The sequence below is a fragment of the Pristis pectinata genome, chromosome 33 (assembly GCF_009764475.1).
Source record: "Pristis pectinata isolate sPriPec2 chromosome 33, sPriPec2.1.pri, whole genome shotgun sequence".
Lineage (NCBI taxonomy): Eukaryota > Metazoa > Chordata > Chondrichthyes > Rhinopristiformes > Pristidae > Pristis > Pristis pectinata.
In genome coordinates, this window is record NC_067437.1 from 15,350,333 (window position 1) to 15,368,631 (window position 18,299).

General features: G+C 45.3%; 1 protein-coding gene across 1 annotated transcript in view; it reads right to left on the bottom strand.

The window, feature by feature from the left end:
• The window catches only part of LOC127585427 (uncharacterized), a 127,062-nt gene that overhangs the window by 89,175 nt on the left and 19,588 nt on the right, over nt 1–18,299 (bottom strand). Inside the window, exon 3 of the mRNA XM_052042852.1 lies at nt 6,626–6,747. Within this exon, the coding sequence (XP_051898812.1) occupies nt 6,626–6,747 (122 nt within the window). The remainder of the gene's footprint in view (nt 1–6,625; nt 6,748–18,299) is intronic.

Below are 18,299 nucleotides of genomic sequence, written 5' to 3' on the forward strand. Positions count from 1 at the left end.
CCTGTCCCCTTCTCCAGGTTGTATCAGGGGCCCACTTAGACACTACTAAACCACTTTCAACACGAAAGAAAACCTCTGCTTCTCTGTCAAACACAAGACACCTCCAACTCAATCCAAACAAACCTGCGAATAATTAAGTAACCAGGGTGGGTGGGGATTGCATAGTTTCAAGTAGTTCTTCACAGATTCAGAATTATGGAAATGTTACAGCGTGGAAGGAGACCATTCAGCCCATTGAGACTGTACCAGATTTGTGCAAGGACCATCCAGCTAGTCCCACTCCTCCCTTTCCCCACTGCCTTCCCCTCAGAACCTCTTTCCTGTTAACACCTAGCCAGTTTTCCCTTGAACATTGTAGGTGAATCTGCCTCCACCACCAGGGCAGTGCAATCCAGACTCGAATCACTTGACACAAGCGTTTTGTTTTCCTATGCCACCTTTGGTTCTTTTGCCAATAACCTTCACTCTACTTCCTTTGGTTCTTCCTCGTTCTGCCAATGGGAACCGTTTCCCTCTGTCTATATCCTTCATGATTTTAAATACCTTGGGTGCTCTCTTGACAAGAGGAGAACAGCCTCTGCTTCTCCAGATTAACTACATAACTAAGGAACCTCATCCCTGGGACTATTTTGGTAAATGCCCTCTGGACTCTTCACATTTTTCCTAAACTGTGGTTCCCAGAACTGGTCACCATACTCCAGCTGTGGCTGAACCAGTGTTCTTCCTGCTCTTCAGTATGTGGCCCACCCTGAGCAGTAAGGTGCACACACCCAGCCCAATGTGTCGGGGCACATGGCGAATGAACATTGTGCATAGATTGATATCACTACTGTGTATTCTGCAAACTGGCATGCTTGCCACCACATGATGCAATATTGCAAATATTGCAAGTAGTGCAAGGAAAACTTACAATTGCAATTCAGTCAAGACCGTGCACAAAGGGGGACCTGCAGCATCAGAATGAGAGGGCATAACCTGGAATTTCTCGACCACCTTCTCAACCAGTTCTGTAAATGGAGGTGGTGCCGTTTACTCACCTTCAGACACCTTTTGTAGAAACACCAGAGGAGGAGGCTATTTGGCTGGCTGTGCTCTGCAGTGTGAAGACTCTTTGACGGAGTTACCCAACTAGCCCCTATCCTCATCTCTTGTTGAAAATTATTAATCCAGTCTCATTTGAAAGTTATCTGCTTTTACCTATTAGGCAGTGAATTGCAGTTCAGAAGAGCTCACTGTAATAAAAAGATCTCCTTAGTCCCTTTCCAGCTCACCTTAAATCCCCTGGTTCCTGATCATCCTACCAGTGGAAAGAGTTTCTACCTATAAATGCTATCAACATCGCTCATAATTTTAAACGCCTCCATCAAAGATCCCCTTAACTCTCCTCGTTTTAAAGAAAAGTAGTCTCTCTTCATCACTGAATTTCCTTTATCTCTAGTACTAGTTTAGTACCCTCTCCAAAGACCTGACCTCCTTCCTTGAAGTATGAATGTGGGAATGAAGAAATTACCTTCAAGTTGTTCTGAAGGATGACCAGGACTGATCCTGGCTGCTAACATTGACCGAGCTATGAGCTGTGACACCAGCCCTGATAATCCCCTCCTGATAGTATTTGTCTCACAATTGGAGTATTCTGTGTTCTGGTGTCTTGGTGGTAAGTGGCTGAGCTGCAGCCTGCTGAGATGGCTCAGGTCAATGGTGCAAGTTACAATGAGGAAACCATGACATCATAATCGTGGTGATGAAGGTGATGAGCAGCACACAAGCAGTGTGAGAAAAGGATACAAATCTGCAAGGTATTCACTTATTTCCATCAGCATTGGAATATAAATGGGACGTCCTGGGAACGAAAGACGCACCAAGAGATGTGAATGGTCTCAGCTTGCCTCACTCTTTCATTCTATTCCCTACAATTAATACCTTTTTTCCTGGTGGCCTGTATGTATCTCTCTTTATTTGCCAGTAGTCAGCCTATCTTGTGTTTGAATGTGTTTCTATCAGTGTGGGGTCCTCTCTCTATCCCTCCATAGTACAGATGTTGGTGATAGAGGGAGAGGGAAATGGGGTTCGAGGATGGAGGGGAACTGAGGCAAGTTTATACCTCTCAGACAACACAGGTCTCTGAAACCTGTGTTAATATCCCCTAGGAAACCATCATCTTCTACCCACTGACAGTGCATTCCTCCCTCTGTTCCCTGTATCTTATAACTATTTCCTCTGCCAGTCTTCATATGTCTGATGCTAGCATAAGGACCCATTGTTAGATGTGTCCTTATGCTAGCATCAGAATTACACAGAATTACATCAACAGTACATTACGGAAGTGGGCCTTTCGATCCATCCTTCAACACAAACCTCTTCACAGGCCCCTTCATCTCATTCTATCTGCATTTTCACTCTTCTTCTTGAATTTACCTAACACGTCCTTAAAATGCAGCCTCCACCATTCCCTGTGACTGTGGTGTCCATCTTCTGAACACTCCCCATGCAGTATAATGAATTAACTGGAGATTATCTAATCTTGTAGTCCATGGCTGTGGAAGCATCTTCTCCATCCTCACCAATAAAGACCTCCAGTGTTACCCTTCAGCCTTCTGTTCCAACAGGAGCACACCCCAACCCCACCACCAACAGTTCAAGTCTTCCCAAAGAGATGTGCACATTGTACTGAAGATGCCATTCAAAACATTTCATGTACCATGAATTACTCTGAAGCTGAGAGTTGTGATATCCATCCAATACATAGCAAGATCCCACCAGCAGCAATGATGTTAGTGGCTAACTAATTTATTCATTGAGAGGTTAATTAAATGGAATACTGGGCAGGTTGAGGGGAAGAACTCCAGCTGTTTCAGTTTAAGATTAAGGTGATTCTTGGATATAACATCCTTCCGATCACCATCCCCTCCAACCTCAATGTCTATCATTGTGCTGCATTAGGAGCTCAAGGTCTGGTTTGATCCCATGATCTGCTGACTGAAGCTGGAGTATTACTATTAATACATTGTAAATCTCTACCGAGAATGGCACAAAGGTAGAACCACTGTCACAGTACGGTTCAAAGGAAGATGAAAGGCTGGCAACAGAACACAGCAAAGCTACCACATACTGGGGCTAAGGGGAAGGTTGCTGGTGGCACAGGGGCAATAAACACCAAGCTTTCACATCTGAAGCCTAAACCCTCATTCAGGCACACACAGCTTTTAATTGGGATACTGGGCAGAGTATTATACTCTGCTATCAATGGGGATGGTGTGGGACCTCACTGCTCTGAAGCAAGGCAGAGTATGACACCCTGTGGGTGCAATGGACAGAACATAGGAACGTGAGAAGTAGGAGTAGGCCATTCAGCCCCTCATGCCTGCTCTACCATTCAATAAGATCATTACTGAGCTTTAACCGCAACACTTCTTTTTATATGAACCCCAGCTCTCCTCATTCTTTTAATATCCAAAAACATGTTGAACTCTCTTGAATATACCGAACCACTGCACATTTACAGTTCCCCAGAGTTGAGAATTCCAAAGATTCAATACCTCTGGATACATAAATTTCTTCTCATCCATCCTGATTGGCTGACCCCTTATAGTTAAACTGTGACCCCTGGTTCCAGGCACTCCAGTCAGAGAAAACATCATCCCGGCATCTACTTTGTCAAGACTGGGAAGATTTTTGTTTGTATCAATGAGTCACCTTCTCATTCTTCTAAACACAAGAGGATAGGCCAGCCTGCTCACTCCCTCCTGGTGAGAAGATCCCCCATTGCAGGAATCAATCTGGTGAACTCCTCCCATTGCAAGTAAACCCATCCTTAGGGAGAGAGACCTGTAAACAATATCCCTGCCACAGTCTCACCAGGGTCTGTACAATTGCAGCAAGTTCTCTTTATTCTTGTCCACAAATCCTCTTGCAATACACACCAATACCTCCCAGCTGGGTTGCATATTAACTTGCACTGACTTATGAGCAAGGACACAAACACGGAATTCTACCACAATTAAAAAAAAATTCTGCCTCTCTACTTTTTCTACCAAATTGGAAATTCTCAGATTTAACATGACTGACAGTAGGGCAAAAGCAGAAACATTATTGGAGATAGAATTGAAAGGATGGAGAAAAGTTGTCAGGGAGCAAGAGAAGAAGGAAGAACAGGAGACAAAAGGCTGGGACACAGTGACGTCTGGTTCACTTCCAAGCAACTGCTGTGAATACACCAGTGGCTGGTGCCATGACTCTGCTCCCAGGGGCCTCTGTGGCCGGAGGCGTAAATCCAGGATGGTGTGTTAGCTCCCTCGTGCCAGAGTCAAGGATGTCACAAAATGGTTGCAGGGCATGCTAAAGGGGGAGGGTAAAAAGCCAGTGGTTCACACTGGAACAAAGAGAAATGAGGTCCTGAAATTAATTTAGGGAGTTAGGCAGCAGATTAAAGAGCAGGACGAATCCAATCTGGTTAACTACTCCCCAGCTCATCTACTGTCGATCATCAGCAAAGTGATGGAAACTGTCGTCAATAATGCTATCAAGCAGTCTGCGCTCTCCAATAATCTCTCCAGTGCCAGTTTGGGTCACACCAGAACCACTGGGCTCCAGACCTCAACACGGACTAGGTCCAAACATGGACCCAAGAGTGGAATTCCTCAATGGGGTGACAATGCCACCATCAAGGACATCTATAATAGGCGATATCTAAGAGAACCCCACCTCGCCCTCTTCTCGTTGGAGGTACAGGAGCCTGAAGACCCACACCTCAAGGTTCAACAACAGCTTCTTCCCCACTGCCGTCAAGTTCTTGAACAGACCTGAAAAACCCTAATTCTACTGCAGACTATATTTCCCTCAACTTGCACTAATGTTCTGTTTATTTTCGTTCATTTTGCCCTGTAAGTTATGTATAATTTTATGTTATTTTATGTAATTTATGTTTGTCATGTATGTAACATACTGTGCTGCTGCTGCAAAAAGCTAATTTTCATGGCATTTATACCTGGGTATGTGTGCCCATGACAATCAACTTGAACTTGAATCACAGTCCTTGATATCAAGGCTACATTTGAGCACAACAGACATCAAGATGCCCTGGTAAAGCTGAGGTCAATCTGCACCAAAGGGAAAACACAACGGCTGGAGTCACATCTCACAAAAAGGAAGATGGCTGTGGTTGTCAGAGGCCAAATCACCTCAACCACAGGACATCACTGCAGGAGTTCCCGAGGGCAGTGACCTAGACACAATCATCTTCAGCTGCTTCATCATAAGGTCAGAAGTGGGATGTTCGCTGATGATAGCACAATGTTCAATTCCGTACACAACTCCTCAGCAAACTGAAGCAGTGCATACCTACATGCAACAGGACATAGATGATATTCAAGCATGGGCTGGCAAGTGGCGAGTAGCATTCACGCCATGGAAGTGCCAGGCATTGACCAGATCCAACAGAAGACAATTCAATCACTTACCCTTGAAATTCAACGGCGTTATCACTGCTGGGTCATAGGTCCCTCATCATCCATATCCTAGGGATCACCATTGACCACAAAAGCAGTTGGACCAGCCATATAAATAATGTGGCTATAAAAGCAGGTTAAAGGCTGGGTACCCTGTGACAAGTGACCTACTCCCTGACACCCTAAGGCCTTTCCACCATCTACAAGGCAGAATTCAGTAGTGTTATGGAACATTCTCCACTGGCCCAGATGTGTACATCTGCAGCAGCATTAAAAGAAGCTTGACACCATCCAGGACAAAGCAGCCTGCTTGACTGGCACTGCTATGACTCTAAATATTCATTTCTGCACTACTGGCACACAGTGGCTGCAGTGTGTACTGTCTACAAAATGCACTCCTGTTACTCTAAGAAGCTGCTCTGATAGCACCTCCTGAACACACAAGTCCCACCACCAAGAAGAACAAGGCAGTTGCAGGTTCCCCTCCAAGTCATGCACCGTCCTGACTTGAAAACATACTGCCGCTCCTTTATTGCCACTGTCCCTGAATCCTGGAACCCCCCCACCCAACAGCGCGGTGGGAGCACCTTCACCAGAAGGACTGCAGTGGTCCAAGACAGCAGATCACCACCGCCACCTTGTGCAATTAGGGATGGACAATAAATGCAGGCCTTGCCAGTGATGTCCAAATCCTGAAAATATATAAAAAGTCATGACCATCACGACCATCCTCCAGTACTCACAGTCTACCTCGTCATGGCCCCTGCACCTTCTCTGTAACCGTAACACTATATTCTGCATTCTGCTATTGCTTTTCCCTTTGTACCACCTCAATGTACTGATATTTCGAAATGATCTGTATGGATGGCATGCAAAACAAGGTTTTTCCACTGTACCTCTGTACATGTGACAATAGTAAACCAATTACCAAGTAGTCGGGGCCAAAGGCTGAAGTCAACCTCATGAAAATTTGAGTAGCAGTTTTGCAGAGTATATAGCTGTAGAGTCATGACTCACTGAGCCACCAACCTTCTGTGGCAATCAGAGTGTCCTGGACCAATAGGTTACCCATCAACAGCACATGGGAGTTACTGATTACAGGCAATGCCAATAGGTCACATTCTCAGAGGAGTCATCCATCTCCTAGGAGTGAACTTCAGAAGTCCCGTGGGTCATTTTACCTGGCAGTCACCTCCTCGGGGCTGGTTCCACAGTAGAGATTGCAGTCTGAAGAAACAAAGTGCAGATCCCCTTGGTTAAATGCGCTGGTGTGCAGATTCGGGCCAAGACCGCCATATTGCAGCTAAACAATCAGACAGAAAAATCTCCATCAGAACTGTTACTGTTCACTGCCAACAGCTAATCAAGGCTTCACCTCACCACCCCCCCAGCTTGGTGAATGACAAGTCTGTTTAACGGTCTCCTTTGTGGCCTCCCATCTTTGAGTTCACCCAAACTCTATTGTGCGAATCCTAACTTGCCGCACAATTTCCAAATCCCTCCATTCCTCAGCCCCCTCTGGCTCTGTAACCTCCTTCATGCCTCCAAATTACTCCTCCAATTCTGGCTCCTTGTGTACCTCAGTTTTATTCACTGCACCATTGCGGGCTGTGCCTTTAGCTACCCAAGCACCTTCTCTAAAGCTCTTGTCTGAAATTTATATAAAATAAGGTGTTCCTTAAAACTTACCTTTTTAATGAAGCTAACGTTGACCTAATATCTCCTTTGTGGCTCAGTATCAAATTTTGTTTCATAATTACTCTTGCAATACATGCTAGGATATTTCACCGTGTTTGAGACAGTACAGGTCCTCCCCAGGTTACGACGTTTCACAAACAGTTCACAAGTCAGAAAGGCAGCTGCAAACAGAGTTCCCACATGGCGGAAGATGCCTGCAGCCCCACTGCAACTGGTAAATCCATCCCACTGATCTCCCAAACACTCGTTCGTATGTACAGACTGTGCATACATTGGCTATTGTAAGCTGGGGAGGACCTGTACATCACTCCTGGTTGTTGATCTAGTGCCTAGGATGGATACTATACTGAAGGAGTAGTGCCTGGTTAGGGCACCATCCTTTGGTTCAAATGTCAAACCTGCATCCTCCATCTACTGAGAGAGGCCAATAAGAACATCAGAAAATAGGAGCAGGAGTAGTCACTCCACACCTCAAATCTGCTCTACCTTACACCACGATCCGGCTGATCTGCCGCAGGCCTCACCACTTTTTCTGTGCCAGTTCCGCATAACCTCCAATTACCTGATCTTTCAAAAATTGATGTCTCCTTCCTTAAATACCCCCGATGATCCAGCCTCCACAACCCTCTGGGGTTGGCGGTTCTAGAGATTCACCACGCTCTGAGTTGTTCCTATGCATCTCAGTTTTAAATCAATGCCCCTCATCTACCTCCTCCTCCTGATCTCAGCATTGTCCACTCAACAGTTTTTTAAATAAGCAATTATTTATACAAATAATTTAATGATGCAAAATGGCTGCCAAATCTGCCTATAAAAGGACTAGCATTTCAAAACCAATTCACCATGAAGTGTATCAACATGATAAGACTTCACAGCGAGGTACTTGTTTTTTCAGCAGCTTCAGTGTTGCGGCCTAAACCTACCAGGAGATGAACTGGCACCGGCCAAAATCTTTCTACACAAGGACCTTGTAACTAAAGGGCCACAGGAACCTTAGTACTTCAGCTTCACTGGTATTTATCAGCTTTCCAAATCAAGACAGCTTTTGTTAAGCTTTTTTGATGTTTATCACTACCTCCAGTTCCTTAGGCCAATGGTGAGTGACTATGCTTTGCACAAGGTCCCTGCCTTCTTCTGAGGAACCCTCATCCTTGTGTTCCTCTCCGTTGTACTTTTATCTAGCATCTACACTCTTCATCTCAGTTGCCTGAGGTGGTGAGGGTCACATGAATACCTCTTTGAGCAGAGATGTCCTACTGGATTTATTGGTGCACTTGTACTTACAACACCTACTTTTGATCCTCCTACAAATCATTGGGGAACTGTAATTGTAGGAGGTACAAAGCAGTCTGAGTTCACCATTGCTTGGTCATATGCTGCCACTCCTTATTTATCACTGGGGCTGTATCCTGGAACTCCCTGCCCAAGAGCGCTGGGAGCACATTCACCAGAAGGACTACAGCAGTTCAAGGAGGCAGCTCATCACCACCTTCTCAAGGGCAATTTGGGAGGGACAATAAATCAAAGTCACAGTCAGTTTTATTGTCATCTGCACAAGTACATGCCTGCACAGGTGCAATGAAAAACTTACTTGCAGGCACATAGCATCATATAAGCAGCATTCACAAGAAAAACATATTATACACAGTTTTTACAAAGAACATAATTAGAGCAGAAAAAAACGAAGTCCATTTTAGTGCAAAGTAGTCAAAGTGGTCATAGTGTTGCTAAACTGCAGTGATCAGGGTTGTGCAGGTTGGTTCAAGAACCAAATGGTTGAAGGGAAGTAGCTGTTCTTGAACCCAGTGTTGTGGGACTTCAGGCTTCTGTACCTCCTGCCCGATGGCAGCTGCAGACAGATGACATGGCCCAGATGGTGGGGATCTTTGGTGATGGATGTTGCCTTCTTGAGTGGGGAGGGGTATGTCCATGATGTATAGGGCAGAGTCCACTATTCTCTGCAGCTTCTTACTTTCCTGTACATTTGAATTGCCGTACCAGACCATGATGCAGTCAGGACACTTCCAACAGTAAATCTGTAGAAGTTCATTAGAGTGTTCGATGACAAGCCGAAACCTCCTTAAACTCCTAAGGAAGATGCTGGCGTGCTTTCCTTATGATTGTATCCATGTGCTGGGCCCAGGACAGGTCATCCAATATGTTAACACCTAGGAATTTAAAGCTGCTGACTCTCTCCACCACCAATCCCCCAATGCAGACTGCTGCATGTTCACCCTCCTTCCCCTTCCTGAAGTCAACGATCAGCTCTTTAGTTTTGCTGACATTGAGCGGGAGGTTGTTGTTGTGGCAGCACTCAACCAGGTGTCCTATCTCGCTCCGGTACGCTGACTCATCGCCACCTGTGATTCATCCAACAACAGTAGTATCGTGGGCGAATTTGACGAAGGCATTGGAGCTGTGCTTAGCCACACAGTTTGTGTAGAGAGTAGCGCAGGGGGCTAAGCACCCAGCCTTGAGGTGCACCTGTGTTGATCAATGAGGAGGAGACGTTGTTACCAATCCTCAATGATTGAGGTCTGCCAATGAGGAAGTCAAGTATCCGGTGGCAGAGGGAGGTACAGAGGCCCAGGTCTTGCAGCTTAATGAAGAGTTTGGATGGGATGATTGTGTTGAACATCGAGCTGTAGTCGATGAACAGCAGCCTGATGTACAAGTTCCTGTTGTTCAGATGGTCCAGAGCAGAGTGAAAGGCCAGAGAAGTTGCATCTACTGTTGACCTGTTGTGGCGGTGGGCAAATCGGAGTGGATCCAGGTCATCTCTGAGGCAGGAATTGCTTTGTGCCATAACCAACCTCTTGAAGCACTTCATTACAGTTGATGTAAGCACTACCAGATGGTAGTCATTGAGGCAGATCACCACGCTCTTCTTGGGCACCAGTACAATAGATGCCCTTTTGAAGCAGGTGGGAACCTCAGACCGCAGAAGAGGTTGAATATGTTCATAAATAATCTAGCCATTTGGTCCGCACAGATCTTACATGGTGGGCCAAAGGGCCTGTATTGTGCTGTATTGTTCTCCTTTAGTACTCGGCCAGGTACGCAGTCTGGATCAGACGCCTTTCATGGATTCAGCCTCTTGAAGGATGCCCAGACGTCAACCTCAGAGACTGAAATTACAGGGTCGTCCAGAGACGTGGGGGCTCGTGTGCGTGTGTCATAGTTCCCCCTATCAAAGCGTGCATAAAAGGCATTGAGCACATCCGGGACTGATGGATTGTTGCCACATGCTACCTGATCTCTCCTTGTAGGAAGTAACATTGTGCAAGCCCTGCCACAGCTGTTGAGCTCCCGCCTGTGATTCCAGGGCATGCTGGTGATGTCCAGGTACTGAAAATATATTAAAAAGTCATGACCATCACAACCATTCTCAGCAAGACGAGAAGTATTCAGGGCCAGAAGCTGAAGCTTGAGTTGAAATGGAGCGGAGTGATGATCCAGTTGGCCACTGCCCTTTAGTGGCAACTAGAGTGCCCTGGACCAATAGGTTGGCCATCAACAGTACATGCAAGAGTTACATGAAATACTGATTACAAGCAAAATGTTAATGCTTTGACCCCTCAGGAAAGTGACACCCCTAGATTTAAACTCTGGTCTACTTTTTAGGTAGATCGTCAACAAATTAAAATGTGGACACTAAGTGCAGGGAGGGCGCTGATTTTGTACTCGCAGTTAAATCATAAGGAGTGCAAAGCTAACATTGCACCTGTTGGATTATCAGTGGGCTAGTTTGGTTAAAAATGCTCCCAAAATTTAGTTTGATGAAAAAGACACTTTTTTTTCTCATTTGTGCCCAATATTATGGAAGAGGGAGTTTTAGAGAATATTTTTTTCAGCATATAACTGAGTGGAAATCTCACTGTGTGCTGCATTTAAAGTTTTAAAACAGATTATTACTCAGAGACATTACTAAAATATTATTACTCCAGCTGAGAGATTCAAGGCAAAGCCTGAAAAATAATCAGCAGTGGCACTGAAGTGACAGCAGAGAAACTGAGCACTCCACCCATGCTGGAGCTCATGGTTCATGTAACCTTCCTCACTGTATACCTGCACGGCGCTCCAAGATGAAGGCAGGTTTTACATTTTTCCAAAAATGGACATGCTTTTATGGCTTATAACCAAGGATATCAGGGCAGTACAGTGGCACAGCTAGTACAGCTGCTGATTCACAGCTCTACTGACACCTCATTGGTGCTATCTGTGAGCAGTTAGCATGTTCTTCCTGGGATTTTCCCCTGGTTTCTTCCCACATGGCAGAGGCGTGCAGGGTGGTAGGTTAATTGGGCACTGTGAATGTAGGTGGGTGGTAGAATCATAGATCCATACAGTATAGCAACGGGCCCTTCGGCCCAGCGAGTCCATGCTGACCATCAAGCACCCATTAACCCCCCCAAGTTCCCATCAACTGCCCCCAGATTATCCCACTCAAGAGGCAATTTACAGTGGCCATATAACCTGCTAACCCACACGTCTCTGGGACGTGGGAGGAAACCGGAGCATCTGGAGGAAACCCATATGGTCACAGGCAGAACATGCCAACTCCATGTAGGTAGCGTCAGAGGTCAGGGTTGAACCTGGGTTGCTGGAGCTGTGTGGCAGCGGCACTACCAGTTGAGACACGTGCCGGCCAATCCGGGGGGGGTGGGGGGGGGGAGGCGGAGGCGGAGGATGTTGATGGGAATGTGAGGAGAATAAAATAGAACTAGTAAAGGATTGGTATAAAAACGTGATAGTTAGGACTTGCTGGGCTGAGGACCTGTTTCTGTGCTATGACCCTGTGACAGTCTATGATATCCCAATATGCTTTATAGCTTAGTATGGGAAAAATCAGCCAAAGAGAAGTCTTATAGAAAGAACTTGTTTTACATTGTACAATGTATGCAGCATTCGGTATTATATGAACTTAATAAACTAGCTGTAAAGTTATTAGAACCTATTAAAGCATTAGTTATAGCAAATAGGTTATAAACTCCAAATAGATTAATTGGCAAAATCAAACAGGGAGGGGGCAGTGTATGGCAACTACAAAGACAACGAACCATTCATATATGCAAGCTTCAATGTAGCAAAGTCATCCAATGTACTTGGTTGTGGCACAGTGGTTAACTTACTCAACTGGTCACCCAGATGCCTGGACAAGTCATCCCAAACACAGAATTCAAATCCCACCACCACAGTTACTAATCTAGAATTTGGAAAAAAGCAACTACTGTTAATAATGATGACTATTTGATTGTCATTAAAAGTGGTCTGGTTCACTAACGTCCTCCAGGAGAAGAAGTCTGTTCCATGTGCGATTCCCGAACCCACCCATGTGGGTTGACTCTTAAAATGGCCTCCTCAAATAGCCGGAGAAGTCACACAATAGGCACTTTCTTAATGGAAAGCAGTTAGAGACTTGACCGGATCCAAAAAATTAATACATTTTATTTTTTAAAAGCTGAAAAAAATGACTGGTCCATATACAAGGGCCAACAATCAAACCATGATTCAAGCGGTAGGTCTGAAGGAGGAACTGGAAATGGACGTTTAGGAAGAAAGTTCAGAGCTTGCAGTCTTGCCATCCAAAGGCAATGCAGGAATGACAAAATTCAGAAATCTTCAGGATCCCATGAGGAGAACTTCAACCCCAAAAACAGGTGGATTTGGATTGGTGGGATGTAACACTTTAAATCATAAGACGGTGATTTTTAAAAAAATTGGTAAAAGACCAGGAGAGAAAATTTAGAATTTATTTTTCCACAACAATTTCCCTTTATTTGCATGCACAGCCTGCAAAAGTGGTGGCAGCAGATTCTAAATAAACTTACAAAAGTAATCTGGAAACAAAAAATACAGGGTCATGGGATAGAGTGGGGGGGTGGAGATAAGTGGGTAGCTCTTTTAAGCAGCCATGGTGGACTTAATGGGCTAAACAAGTCCTGTTATGTCATTTGATTCTCTGAGTCTTTCTACTCTATGAGTGATGTTTAGACAGGCAACAGCAGAGCTGAGAGAAATTATGGATGTTATAATTTAGTGCCTTTGCATATCGTATTGCTATAGATGTGCATTTATTACAGTAACTACAGTGCAGAATGTTGGAGCTTAACCAATGAAGTTCAAGTTGGAGTGTGCCAATGATAAATCAGCACATTGTTATAGATACATTACATCTAGGAAAAAAGCTGAATTTTGATTACGAAGACACAACACCGCCAACAACTTGTTCCAGCTCTCACTGGGAGTGGCTGCAGATAGCCTTGGAGAACAACACCAGACAGTTCCTGGCCTAAAGGGCCCAGCTTCCAACTCCTCCACTCAACAATGGTGGCAGCAGACTGCTGGCTGGCTGACAGACAACAGCGAGGAACTGGTGGGCAGCCTGATAAAAGGATAAATGCTGACCTGACTGAGGATGGCAGAGCTTGTGTTCCATGGATCCACTGCTACACCTCCAAGGTCAGCAGAAAGTGAGTGTCACCAGCTTTCTGCCACAGAAATAAATGGTGAGAGAGTGGTGATGTTCAAAGGGACCCTGGTGTCCTTGTGCACAAGTCACTGAAAGGCAATATATAGCTGCAGCAACAATTGGAAAGATTATGGGTATGTTGGTCTTAATTACAAGAGGATGTCTTTATGTGGTTATATAGCACCACGGTGAGACTGCCCTGTTACATAGTCTACAGATTTGGTCTCCATACTCAAAAAGGATAAACTTGCCATAGAGGAAGTGCAATGAGAATTCACCAGACTTGCCCTAAGGAGGCTGGTTTACCATATGAGGAGAGATTGCGTAGACTACCCCTGTATTTTCTGCAGTTTAGAAGAATGTGAGGAAACCTCACTGAAATTTAGAAAATTCTTACAGGGCTCCACATAGATTGGATGCAGGGAGGTGATTTCCCCTGGCTGAGGAGTCTAGAACAGTGGTCAGACTCAGATAAGGGATAGGCTGTTTAGGACAAAGATGAGGAGAAATTTCTTCATGCAGAGTGTGGTGAATCGTTGGAACTCTCTAACCCAGAGAGTCAAGAAGGGCTCAATCACAGAGTCCATTCAAAACAGAGTTCAGTAGATTTCTGGATACTAAGAGAATCAAGAGATACTGGAATAGTGCAGGAAAAGGGTGCTGAGGTAGTAGATCAGCCATGACCTTGACAAATAGCAAGCAGGCTTGAAGGGCTGAATGGCCTACTCCTGGTCCTATTTCTTATTCTTCTCTATGTAGTGCTGTGGAGCCTAGGACAACACAGCTTAGGAGCAAAAGAACAGGCAAAAGAATGTAGAAAGTAGGCACCAAGGCTATTCAAAAGATTAATTAGTTGACTTTGTATGCAATTTAATAATTATTCATTTACACATTTGGTTTGTGGGGCTTTTAGCTTTGTATTGCGGCCAAGCAACATTGTGGTAACTGCAGTGGGAAAGCCTGTTGCGAGACTGTTGATAAATGGGAAACTGAGCTTGCAATTACAGCCTCATTAGTTCTTCATGGACATCCCAGAGACTATCTATGTTTTCTCCTCTCTTCCCACTCTGTTCCTTTGTTGTTCACTGGATAACTGGCAGAGAGTGCTTGCACCTCGTGGTGGAGCATGCAGCAGATCTCCACGAATCTTGACACCCACTCTTCCAGCCGCTACAGGCCCCTCCCAGAGCAGTCTGGGCAGAAGTGGTGCTTCAGCTAAACAATGAAGGGCTCTGTGAGATTTTGGGAGCACCGCAGCTCATGCTGTCCTTGTGTGCGGATGGAGCACAGGAGTCATCAGCCACCTCATCATCAGTAGCCACCCCACAGTTTGCTGCAGGAGTCCAACTGCACCTGAACCCAATGGTCTACTGAAGGATGAAGATATTGTGCCAGGATACGTGACATGACTCGCTACCTTTGGTTGCACGATATCTGGATGCTAACAGAATGCAGAGACCAAGCTGACATGCAGCTCCTGCAAAGTAATTGCCACCCTGCAGAATTCTGCAGCTTCGAGCTGCTTCAAACTGCTGCTCTCACAAGAAAGCATTAACTGCAACTTGCCCTCTTTGAATAGGGGGCCTTACACAACAGTGGGTGCTGATGTCCCCAGCCAGCCTGAAGGAATCCAAACAGTTTATAGCTGCACAACTTGACAGCTACTGGCACCAATGTTCTGACCTTGCTGCAGCAAGTGGAACATTTCAGTGACAACGCCCCAATTCAAGAGCAGTCAGTGTTCCGCTCCAAGGTTAGGCAGTATTGCTGTCTGAACATTCTAGCCAGATGCTTGTGTGCTGAACACCCTCTCTCCCTCCTCAATCCCCTCTTCCAACAGCTACTGCTGCTCTGCGTGGCCCCTGCTCATTCTCCTGGTCACAATGTATTCCAAAAGTTTATATCAATACATCCATCCCTGGGAGCAAGTGGTTTGAGCAAAAGGATGAAGTCTGGAAAAAATGCTCACGCATCTGCTACACTAATTCCTGGAAACATCTGCAGTTTATCGAAAGCCTCAGACGATCTCCAGGAGGAAGACACCTGGCCATACCTAATAACTCCTTCAGTAGTAACTGGGAGTCCTTGCAGCAGTAACGCTGGGCATGCTTAAATGTCACGACAAGGGCCTTGTGGTTGAACTACTTGCAGCTACGGTTACCCTACCTGTTCTGGAACATATTGGGACAAGCCTCCCAGTGGCTCTGCCTTGAAACCATACCAATTTGGGTGGTGACTTTGATTGGCTGAGAGGTGCACCTCTCAGCCATGTCATCTGCAGGAGGGGGCTCTGAAAGTAAAAGAACACACCTTCTAATAGCCTCGACCAGATGCTTCTTGGACTGGGTCCTATGCAGGACCTCCTGCTCAGGGCATGGGTATCAAAACTCTGGATCTCTCTACAGATCAGGTCAGATGACCTGAGAGAGTCTTTTAATGCAGGCCAGCATGACTGTAGACTTTGCCTCAACAATGTTTTTATTTTTATTTATTCATTTTCTAGGGTGTGATTGTCGCTGGCATTTATTGATCATTCCTACTGCCCTTAAGAAGCTGGTACTGCAGCCCTAATTTGAACAACGGCACAACTGAGGCCACTGCAGAGGAGATGCAGGAGTCCACCATATGTGTTGGGTCTGGAGTCGCACACAGGTCAGACCAGGTTAGGATGGCAGATGGTACTTTATCAAAATCCAGTTGTTTTCTGGTCACCATTGCTACAACCAACTCTTTATCCAAACTTGAGATAATTAATGAAAGTTAAATTCCACAGCTGTCATGGTGGGGTTATGAATTCGGGTCTCTGAACTGTTGGTTTCTGGTTCAGTGGCGAGCTAAGTTGACCACAACTTTACCCCTGTACCCCATAACTGTGTAGTTTTCAGTTTATATTGAGATAACAAACACCAGAGACACAGGACTTCTCTGTGGACATGTTCTTAAACTACTCATAGAGTCATACAGAAGTGCAAACAGACCCTGCTGTCCACTACTTCCATGCCAGCCATCAAGCATCTATCTACACTAATCCCATTTCCCAGCATTTGGCACCTAGCTTTCTGAGCCATGGCATTTCAATTGCTTATCTAAACACCTCATTGTGTGAGAGTACCTGCCTCCACATTCTCTGCACCCAGTGCATTCTAGATTTCAATCACATTCTGGGTGAAAAAGCCCTTCCTCAAGCCCCTTCTAAATCTGCTACCTCTTACCTTTGGCCTTTCATGTTCTTGTTGTTGGAACTTTTCCCATTTTTAAGAGGTGTCTATCTCTCCTATCTGTGCCTCAATCAGGTCCCTTAACTCCAAGGAAAACAATCCCAGCCTATCCAGTCTCTCCTCAGAACAGAAACACTCCATCCCAGACGACGTCCTAGGGAGTCCCTTCTGTACCCATTCTGTTTCAATTACATCCTTCCTGCAGTGAGGCAGCCAGAACTGTGTACAACACTTCAGTTGTGGTCTAACAAATGTTTTATATAGTTGTACCATAACCTCCAGGAAGAAAAAATATCAAATGAACAACTAATCTGTACTTGCTAATCTTTTTAATTAGTAACTACTGTTCCTTGAAGGAGTAACCGTGGGTGAGCTTAAATGTCATGGCTGGGGCCTTCTTTTGTGGTTGAACTACTTGCAGTTATGGTTATGTTGCTTGTTCTGGACATTAGAACATAGAACATTACAGCAGAGTACAGGCCCTTCGGCCCACGATGTTGTGCCGACATTTTATCCTGCTCTAATATCTATCTAACCCTTCCCTCCCACATAGCCCTCCATTTCACGTGTCTATCTAAGAGTCTCTTAAATGTCCCTGCCCCCACAACCTCTGCAGGCAGTGCATTCCATGCACCCACCACTCTCTGTGTAAAAAACTTACCCCTGACATTCCCCTTATATCTTCCTCCAATCACCTTAAAATGATGCCACCTCCTGTTAGCCATTGTCACCTTGGGAAAAAGTCTGACTATCCACTCGATCTATGCCTCTTATCATCTTGTGCACCTCTATCGTCACCTCTCATCCTCCTTCTCTCCAAAGAGAAAAGCCCTAGCTCACTCAACCTTATTGAATCATGCCTCCCAGTGACCCTGCTGGACAATGGTACCAATTTTGGGTGGTGAATTTGACTGGCCAATTACCAGCAAGTGACAGGTGCACCCATGGTCACATCACCTGCCTCTTATATTCCATCCCATTAGAGGTATAGAGTCATACAGCACGGAGACAGGCCCGTAGGCCCAACTGGTCCATGCCGACAAAGATGCCCACCCAAGCTAGTCCCATTTGCCCACGTTTGGCCCATATCCTTTTAAACCCTTCCTATCCATCTACCTGTCCAACTGTCTTTTAAAAGTTGTTATTATACCTGCCTCAACCAGCTCCTCTGGCAGCTCATTCCACATACACACCACCCTCCATGTAAAAAAAATGTTGTCCCTCAAGTTCCTATTAGATTTTTCCCCTCTCACTTTAAACCTATGCCCTCTAGTTCTTGATTCCCTATCCCTGGGAAAAAGACTGAGTGCATTCCCCTATCTATGCCCCTCATGATTTTATACACCTCCACAAGATCATCTCTCAGTCTCCTGCGCTCCAAGGAAAAAAGTCCTAGCCCGTCCAACCTCCCCCTGTAACTTGGTCACCCGAGTCCTGACAACATTCTTGTAATCTTTTCTACAGTCT